The sequence below is a fragment of the Odontesthes bonariensis genome, chromosome 8 (genome assembly GCF_027942865.1).
Source record: "Odontesthes bonariensis isolate fOdoBon6 chromosome 8, fOdoBon6.hap1, whole genome shotgun sequence".
NCBI classification, from domain to species: domain Eukaryota; kingdom Metazoa; phylum Chordata; class Actinopteri; order Atheriniformes; family Atherinopsidae; genus Odontesthes; species Odontesthes bonariensis.
Genome location: NC_134513.1, coordinates 15865802 through 15875631, shown reverse-complemented (window position 1 = coordinate 15875631; position 9830 = coordinate 15865802). Strand labels below are relative to the sequence as shown.

The 9830-nt window shown below is 44.0% G+C and overlaps 1 protein-coding gene across 8 annotated transcripts in view; it reads right to left on the bottom strand.

Annotated features, from left to right (window-relative positions):
- Positions 1–519: 519 nt before the first annotated feature.
- The window catches only part of osbpl8 (oxysterol binding protein-like 8), a 75783-nt gene continuing 66472 nt past the window's right edge, over positions 520–9830 (bottom strand). For 6 of the 8 annotated variants that reach the window (XM_075471906.1, XM_075471908.1, XM_075471907.1 and 3 more), the window contains 8 exons: positions 9439–9536; positions 7771–7860; positions 7559–7695; positions 7284–7469; positions 6280–6433; positions 4220–4322; positions 2607–2712; positions 520–2078 (listed from right to left, as the gene is read on the bottom strand). In XM_075471906.1, the coding sequence (XP_075328021.1) occupies positions 1949–2078; positions 2607–2712; positions 4220–4322; positions 6280–6433; positions 7284–7469; positions 7559–7695; positions 7771–7860; positions 9439–9536 (1004 nt within the window). In that variant the 3' untranslated portion in view covers positions 520–1948. The remainder of the gene's footprint in view (positions 2079–2606; positions 2713–4219; positions 4323–6279; positions 6434–7283; positions 7470–7558; positions 7696–7770; positions 7861–9438; positions 9537–9830) is intronic. The other 2 variants (XM_075471909.1, XM_075471914.1) reach the window with 1 other exon arrangement.

Sequence of the window (9830 nt, the reverse complement as noted above, 5' to 3'; positions counted from 1 at the left end):
TTGGATCTTCTTTTTTTTTTTTTTTTAAACAGTTCTGAATGAAATGTATATGAATTATATGTTTAGTTGCGGCGGTGACTGTTAAAAGTGGTTGGAAATACTCAGGCGACACTTAAAAGTTTTTACAGGTTTTTTTAACGCTACTTCTGAGAAAAACAACAACCCACATCTGCCAGAAGACAAAAGGTAACAAACTGAAACTACAATGTACAGTATGCTGACGTTTCCAGAAGGTACGACATTTGGTTGTACTAATCTGTTGTTGTTTTTTTTCCCCCTTTGTGTCCATGTGTACGTACAAAGCAGTGGATGGTTGAGACACGCGAGATCGAAGAGAGCGGTTTGTGCACGCGGCGAGTGTCTGTACAGCGAACCTTGGTGTTGAGTTTGTGGTCGCAAAAAAAATTTTTAAAATCAATCTAGATATTTACACAGTGAACGGGACTGACTTACTCTACACGCTGAGTTTGGCTTGGTACTTGCGTACGTTTGGAATGGTTCAGTTAGTGACAAGTTAGAAAAAAAAAAAAAAAAAAAACTCTAGAAGTCTCAAGTCCAAATACTAAAGTGTCTATATTCTAGTTTCCCTGGAGAGCAAATCCGAGGCTCAAATGCGCTGGAACAAAAGGCGACCAGGTGCCTGCTTCTACATTTGAAGGCCGACCCCTGAAACCAGCTAATCTACACACTCGTTACATTTTCTACTGGTTAAATGTCAGTTCGGTCTAAGACGACAGCACTCGGTTTTTGTCGCGTCCACTTTTGTCCCTGCTAGAAAAAACAAACAAACAAAAAAAATCAACTACACGCTGGACACAAATATCTCAGCTCACTTTTCTTGTTGATTAATAGGGCAGTGGTCACTGGAGTTGACAAAAAAAAACAAACTATAATGTCAATAGGGCATCAAGTTGATCGCAGGTTGACTGCACGAGCAACACGGAACACAAACAAAATCTGACGTTTCCAGTGCATTTGTGCCTTGTAGAAAATACTGTACAAAGGGCTAATGTGCTAACGCGCTCCGGTTTGTAGCTACATGCTTCCTACGGAATATACAACGTGTCAAACATCTGATTTTTTTTCTTTTTTTTAAACAGTGACTTTTGTATATGCAAATGGTGGCGTTTTATCATCTAACAGATTCCAACATCTACTTCTTCCGTCGCTTTGTCTGTCCTTCTCTTCCGCCTGCACACGTGGAGCCCCGCAGCTGAAACCAGAGAGGATCTGATAATACAAAAAAAACAAAACAAAACAAAAAAAAAAACATAAAAGCCACATAGATCGGTCCACTTTAGCTTTTCCCCTCCATTGATCACGTTTTTTTTCGAGCGGGCCTCTACTCGCAAAGGACATTTTTTTTTTGTTTTTCTTTTTAAAAAAAGCATTAAAATGAAAGGTATCCAAGTTTGTCTGTGTTACAATCTGAGCTGCGGTCCTCGTTCCCTGTCGTTTGAGGTGAAATGTGAGTCGGCGGAGCAGTGTCACTCCAGAAAAGCAAAAAACAAACAAACAAACAAACAGTTAAAAAAAAAAAGAAGAAAAAGATGGCTGACGTCTTTGCCTCGTACATCAAGGCAAATCAATAAGAGTGGCAGTCGAAAGTTTGTCGGGTAAAAACCGTCGCTGCTCCTCTCCGTCTTGAAATCTGCGGCTCTCTCCCAGAGATTTGGAATGGGCTGGTGACAAATAAATAAGAGTTTTTTGTTTTTTTCTTTCTTTTTAAAAAGTCTCTTTTCACGTGGAAGCTTCTGCCTTTTCTGGACACGAGTATATGGGTTTACAAAGACAGAAGAAGAAGAAGAAGAAGACAGCAGGAGGACACGGCTTCAGTCACTCATTTGTGAGCCCCTCGAGTCCAAGTGTCACAGTCCTCCTGTTGCGGTGCCTAAAAGTTTCAGAGTTTGTGGGTGAAGGGGATCCATCTCTCAGTGGGCTGCGGCTGCTACTTGAAGATGTAGTTGATCAGGACCTGGAGGACGATGAGGAAAACGATGATGACGTAGTCGCGCTGCTGGAGGAAGGAGCTGCTCTCCACCCGGGCCACGGCGCGACTCCGCAGCACGGTGATGCTCCTGCACACACACACACACACACACACACACACACACACACACACACACACACACACACACACACACACACACACACATCCTTGTTAACCTCCCACTGCAGGACCAACATGAGTTTACTGAGTTGTGGGGTCCACCCTTTTTAGTGGTCCTGGAACTATGAAAAAAAAAATCAGGCAAGTCCCCAAAAATATCTTGATATTAAAAATCACTTTCAATAAACACAATTCGAAACTTTATTTTATATGTTAGTTTTTCGCTACCAAATAGGCCAAGTTAAAAACAAATGCATGAGGCATGTTGGGAGAGCATCCCAAGCTGCTTTAAAGTGGTTTCCAATGTGGGGTCCAGGATTTTGGGCCCCACGAAGACACAGGGCCCCACTTTGTTGGTGGGCTCCCTGTCACATGACCCTCTACAGTAACTAAAACAACTGCACACACACACACACACACACACATTATGGCTCAGAGCTCAAAGGCGCAGCGTCACATCACACCGATGGCACAGACTGATAGACGCCTTTCTCACCTGTTGATGTCTTCCTGCGTCTGCTTTATCGATTCAATGGCACTTTGAAGTTCACTGAGGTCTGCGCCTTTTTTCCTCAGCCGACTGTTATGTTTGCTTTTGTGTCCTGCAACAAAGTACATTCAAGACGCTGCTGAGTTCAAGATGACCTGATGTATTAAAACCATATTGATTGTGTGTGGTTAAACTACATATATGTAAATGTAAATGTATTTTATTTACATCCACAGCCCTTTACAAACAATCCTTACGGTGTACCAAAGTGCTTTACAGCAGGTAATAAATAAAGAGAAGACTAAGTAAAAACAAATAAAAACAATAAAAGAACAGTGAAAGCAATAAAATACAACAAAATCGAATAAGATAAAATAAAATAAAAGTGTCATCATACTACTGGGTATTAAAAGCAATAGATTTGAAGAGGCCCAGGTCAGAAATAAGACGCAGCTGGACGGGGAGCTTATTCCAGAGCCTGGGGGCAGCGACGGAAAAGGCTCGGTCACCCCAGGGTTTGTATTCTGACCTGGGCACTTCCAGCAAAAACTGATTTGTTGACCTCAGAGCTCTACCAGGATTGCAGACTGTTAAAAGCTCAGATAAATATGATGGGGCGAGGCCGTTAAGAGCTTTAAAAACAAACAAAAGTTTAAAATCAATTCTATATAGGACAGGAAGTCAATGGAGGGAGTTAAGAACAGGAGTGATGTGCACACGTCTGTTAGTGTTGGTTAAAAGACGGGCAGCAGCGTTTTGCACAAGTTGAAGGCGACTGAGAGAAGACTGGGAGACGCCGACATAAAGTGCATTGCAATAGTCTGACCTTGAACTTATTAATCTTATTAACTTATTATATACATGTCAAAGAGGGTGCGTGCATTCGTTCAAATGTTGGCAAATGTCCTATTTTGTCCAGCTATCTGGAATATATGTATCTGGAATTGAATAGACGCATCAAGATGTTCGCCGCGAAGCAGAGATACGACATCTCAAAAGATAACTTATAGAAACAACGGCGAGAAGAAAGTAGGGAGGATACCTCTATTTGAATCAGGTGTGTTGGAGCAGGAAACATCTAAAACATGCAGGGCAGTGGTCCCCTGAGGACCAGGATTGGAAAAACACTGCTCTGACGGATATGCGGATATCCACTGCCACCGAATCTTGTGCAGTCGTAACTTCACATTTAGCCTCTGATGAGTGGCTGCTGTGGTCTCGTGCTCCAAACGAGAGCAGCACTAAATGTACGAACCGGAAGGATGTTGGTCAGAAGTCCCATCGCTATCGGCGAATGATTGAGAGCACGCTGATGTGTGCGCTGATTTATTACAAATACGCTGTTAGGGGCACACTTTTCCTCTCCTTTTAGAGAATATATGTGGGCAAATGTAGTTTTCCTCACAACAAGAAAATTAGAAATCTTGTACATTATAAAAGATGTATTGGTAATCATTTCAAAACAAGGAAAGCAGCTTTCCAAGTCATGATCAGATTGAGCTGCGAGGGGCCCGGAGTTTCCCACCTCGATGAACAGGAAGTGGAGTTCGGCCTCACCCGCGGGGCCTCAAACTAGATTTTTCTTGTGTTTTGTGTTACAGTAAATGTGTGTGACTCACGCTCGCTGCCAGACGAATCCTGGCGATCGGGTTCGGGCGACGAGCAGCCGCTCTCTGGGCTCTTGGGCTTGTCGCTCTTGTGTTTCCTCTTTGGCACCGTTACCTGTTCAAATATGCAGATTAATCCAAAAGCAACATGCTGACAAAGAGAACCACATCTGATACGCCACCGGCGGCCGCTTCGGGTTTCAACAAACACGAAGTAAGAGGGCGTAAAATGACACAACAAAAAAAAAGGTGTTATCCAACAACAGTGCGCCCCCACCCCCACCCCACCTCACCCACCCAGCCCGGGTCGGCACTGGTGAAACACTGCGTGAGGCATGCTGGTACATCAGTGAGTCACATGCATTTACGCTCAACAATAACACACAATAAGCATCCAAAATGATCAAACCTGCCAAGAGCTGGCACATAAAAATATATTAAACATGATCAAAAACATCAGATTTTGACCTCTGCCCTCAAAGTAGACGGAAAAGGACCGCGTTCGTTAAAAGTCTTTAAATTTTCTTTTTTTCTTTTCGGTCCATTAACTCTCGGTGAAAATGATCCAATGTTCCAAATCTGAAAGTAGGAATCTGTAGGATTAGTAGTTAATGTGAAGTTGAAATTAAAACTGTGGGCGTTCAGTCGGTGGTGAGAAAAAAACGGTCGACAAATGAATAAATGGCGAGGTCTACTTTGAGGACGTCTAAAACATCTCATGTTTTAGGACAATTGTGAATGGGCCACAGACTTTAGTTTGAAAGGATTTAAACTCTGACCGGATGACAGCTTTTTTTGTTTCTTCTTCTTTCTGATATAACACGTTGAAATGCGTAAGACGTGACGATCGGTTAAACGGGGAGTTTCAGATCGATTTAGGTTTCGTGGCACAAAGGCTGTTCAGAGTTTGCCTGATAAAAGTTCAGGAAGATCAAACCGTGTGGAGGGATTTTTTGACGAGATTCATTCCATTAAGATGTCTCAACAGATTTTAGGTAGCGTGGAGAATTTTCAAAGACTGGAACAAAGAGGGAATTTTTCCTACTTTCTGTAGAATCTATCCTTTAAGAGGGCTGCATGCAGAGCAGCCACTCAGGAGTCCGGGATTACAAACTATGCTCAGGGACACTGGGTCCGCACTATAACTGCAACCATGTCCCGAGTGAGTCTGGAGACCAGTTAACCGTATATCAGCAGATCACCTCGATGTGCTGAACCGTGTTGCATTCCAGGCTGCGCATTAGCCCGAAAGTGTTTCCCGATATTTTTCTCCCTGTTGAACATTGTTTCCCTCCACGTAAGAGCTGAATCTGCTCATAATCTGGATGCAGGAAAAGGAGTTGACCCAGCGTCTCCGATGGTGCACGAGCCAAAGCGAAACCGAAGCTCGAAAGAACTTAAGGGGCAAGAACTTTACCGGCTGCGGCTCTTGGCACGTTGCTACTTTGCACTTGAGTGTAAACATCGCAGTGACTGCCCCAAAGCAGGCTTTAGTTTCTCAACACATGACTCTAGCTAACAGCAGGTCAGTAAACAAGAAAAAAAAAAAAGTTAAGAAATCATTAGCCGACAGAAGATAGAAACAAACAAAAAGGAGGTGAGAACGGGGGTGAAGGGCGACGCGACCGGGTGTTGGCCGCCGTCTGTTAATATAGAGGCCCGCTGAACCAAAATCAGCCAGCTAAAACGCCACGTACATTTGATTAAACATACATTAAATTGATTAAACATTCGCTGTACATACATTTTGATTAAATCAACTGTTTGGAGAACACAGAGTTATCCACTTTCTACAGCATGCAGTTCTACGTGGCCTTCCATCCCATAATCAAGAAAAAAAGTTAGTGACAGAGAACGAAGGAGGAGAGAGATGACACAAGAGGAGCACAGGCAATGGCGGCGGCATCACAGCGATGACGAACACAGAGAGCAGAAGCGACGATGGAGACGGTGCACCAGGTGCAGTGTGAAAGATGGCTGAGGCGGCGAGGTGCTTGTTTTTTTTTTGTTGTTGTTGTTGTTTTTTTTTTTGTTTTTTTTTAAAAAGCACAGTTTTGATCGGGACAACCTACCTGGCACTTGCAATTGTCCCTCCGCGGCCCCTGGTTACTCAGACTAATAAGACTGCCAGAACGTACCATAGGGGTGCGGTGTCGGACCTTGGTCTGGATACAGCCGTCTTTCTCAAATTGGATCAGGTCGTTGAGTGGATCCCAAGGCCTTGTGCTGAGGAGGCGGAGAGAGAGAATTGGAGAATGTGGATGTGGGAATGTAGGGGAAGCAATGGAGGTAAATGAATAGGTTGATTACATTCAAAGCGTTCACACTCTGCCTCTTTGGGTGAATGTCTGATCAAACTTAAGAGTAAAAATCTATAAAGCAAGTTTAGAGAGAGCGTCGTCAGCCACAGTCGTCGCTGTATTTTAATCATTTCAGTCTGCACCCTCTCTGCCCATCCTTTAACGCTCCACCAGTTTCATTTGGCTCGGTGGCTTTGATCTTTTAAGCTAAAAAGAATACAAAAAAAAAAAAACCCAGCAGCTCTGCAGTTATAGGGAGCCACCACTAGATGGCAACCCATGCACTCTAATTCTATGAAAAGCAAACAAATGAACGTTTGCTGTGAGATGTACTTACTTTAAGTTTCCCTCTTATATAAAAAAAAAGAGAACAGGGTGCAGTCAGGCCAGTTTGACTTTTTTCGGTGCACGTTTGCAGTCATTTGGAAGCAACGTTGAGAGTAACAACGAGTTTGTTTTGCCTCCTTCAGCAGATCCATCAAAAATGTTAATGGATCCGGTATTTACTGATAAAACTAAAGCGATTACAGGTCAGTCTGCTGTATCACCATCTACAGGTGTCAGCCTCGCGGTGTCACAGCAAGCAGATGTGGTCGTATGCACCAACTTTACACTGCTGTGGTTTGCATACTCTCAGAGGTGTTGGATAAAATAAAACTAGTCCCCGAGACAGTTTTCAGCTGCTTTTATCTGCCTAATGGAGGGGATGTCAAGTAGCACCCTGAGTTCACTGCACCCATCTGATCTGAAGCTGCAACAGCTGACAAACCACTCACTCAGCATATCTGTAATGCCACTCTCCGGTGACGGGGTCCTGCTCGAACAGGCTGGAGACCCACTCCTCGCATTTGGCTTTGCGCTCGCGGGCCGACTTCCTCTGAACTTCCTCCAGTATGAACTTCTCGTTGGTGGCCTCGGTCTGGTCCTTGCTGTTGATGGCCCGCGTCACCTGCTGCCACAGCCTGGTTGGAGTGGAACAAAGGGCATTTACATCATACAGAGAGAGAGAGAGGGGGAGTATAAACTCTGCATGCTGCTCGGGAAAGCGCACCTCTCTGACTCAAACTCCCCCTGCTCCTCTGGTGGGACAGTGCAGCGGGTCAGCCTGTTCTGTCTCAGGTCCGGCGTGGGGTTCCAGAAAGTGTCCACCATCCCGGTCTTCTTGTCGTTGATGAAAATCTCGCTGTCCTGCGAGGGGAAGAAATTCTCCTTACTTTAAAGTTCTCGCAGGGACCACAACATTGTGAGGAGAACGTGTCTTACCCAGTGTCCCTCTAGGGTGGCCAACACCTCTTTTCCCAGCTTGATCTTTCCACAGACCTGATTGACACAGTCGCTGCTGCCCAGGAATGGCTGACGGAGAGAGAGAGAGGGAGAGAGACGCAGGAGGACGGACACAAGCAAAAGGGAGAAGGAGGTGGGGAGATGGGGAACAGAGAAGGGGCAAGGGAGGGGAAGAAGAAAAGGAGGGGAGAGATTTAAGGAGGGAAAGGGAGGGAGAGATATATGCACATAAAAAAAAAATTTACTGGCTGGATTTACAGTGGAAGAAAGGTTCCTGCGACTCGTTTTATTTGCATTTTTGTGTCAGCAGTATGATAAAATGTAGCGTCTGACTCATTTCCAATGGTTTCACTGGCAGGAAAAAAAAGAGGACTTAAAAAACAAAAATAATACAATATGTCAATACAAGTATCAAAAAAACAGAATTAAACTGTGGCTCATCACAGTGCGACTGTTTCGGGAATCAAATCAGGCAGCAAAAGAAAGCAAGCGGAGTGGAGATGTGGAAGTGTTGGAATCTGAGATGCATTCTGAGGCGAACATGAGTGGTTCTTCATTGATCCAGTTAGAGCACATGATCAAACACAAAAGAAGAAGAAGAAGAAGCTACGTTAATGTAGCGCTAAAGTTAATGTGATATAACGGAGGATGCCAGCTGGCAGTCGGTGATTAAAAAGTGTCTTGAAAGCAGACATCTTGGCTCATTTTGAATTTTATGAAGTCGAGCAGAAACTCGTTAAGTCGCACGTGTCGTGTCAAATCTGCCTCCCAAAAGCTTTTGGGAGGACAGCTAACGTGTTCACCCAGACCACACGTCGACAGCCTGAAGGGATCACAGCCAGCCCAGCTAATGAGCCAAAATAAAAAAAAATCTAAAAAGATTCTGTCAGCTTCCAACACGGTGGACTCGTTGTTGGTCAGTTGAAGACTTTGGAGCCTCGGTACGACCTTCCATCAGAACCCTAACTTTACAGAAACGGCTCGACACAGTAAAGGACTCTTGTGACCAGTCGTTATATGTGAATTGCAGAATTCTGTGCCAACTGAGGTGAGATACTGAAAAGCTGCAGATTTTTTTGCAATAAGGACGGCCGTCAGGGATTTGAAAACGCTAAATAAAAAGAGATTTCAGATTGGACTGAATTTCTCAATGGAGACGTAGTTTTGGTGATATGATTATGTGCTCATTTGAGGATGCGAGCGACTTGGATGCCTGTTTTAGCTGCATCCAGATGGAACTGAGTCTTGAGGCGAGCTGAGACTTGCGCTTTAAAGCTCAAAACAATGAATCCTCACTCCAGCTTGGTTACTGTTGCCATCAGGTATACAGAACACAAAGAGTTCTAGTTTACAAACATTGAAATCATTTGCTTAACGGCGTCTGAGTTGCCCTTTTTCCGCATACCTGTCGCTAATTCATGACATGATAATGCAGTTGGTGATGGGGGGGTAAGTGGGTGGGGGTAAGTGGGATGTTTTTCCAGGAGGATAAAGCGGCGGAATGGTGGAGATGTTGATGGCGTGGGAGAAGTGAGAGATTCAGAGAAGTCACGTGAGAAACAAGTATTTAAGAAGGAAGGCAGAAGGCATTACCCCATTGAGGAAGGACTAACGCTATTTTCCTACTTGTAGAAAACGCAGGCATACCTTCAGTTTGAACTCCAGCTGAGCACTGTAGCCTGTTTTCTCGCATGCAATAGTGATCTGACCACCCAGCTCCAGGGTCATGGTTCCATACAGTATTCCTAAAAGATGTTATTCGGAAAAATGAAAGAAAAAACTCATTGAGCACAAATAACTGAGAAACTCCAACATATGCTTAAAATGACATAAACACCTCTTGTTTTATCTACAGCTTTCCACATGAGAAAATTAGGGCTGGGCGAGTTAACTCGTCATTATAGCGTTAACTCGTTAATTATTTAACGCCGATAAATATTTTATCGGCCATTAACGCAGGTTTTATTTATTTATTTATTTATTTTTAAACATTTTTTTCAGGCTTTTATTTTGTAAAAGTCTGTTGCCGTCCGCTGCGG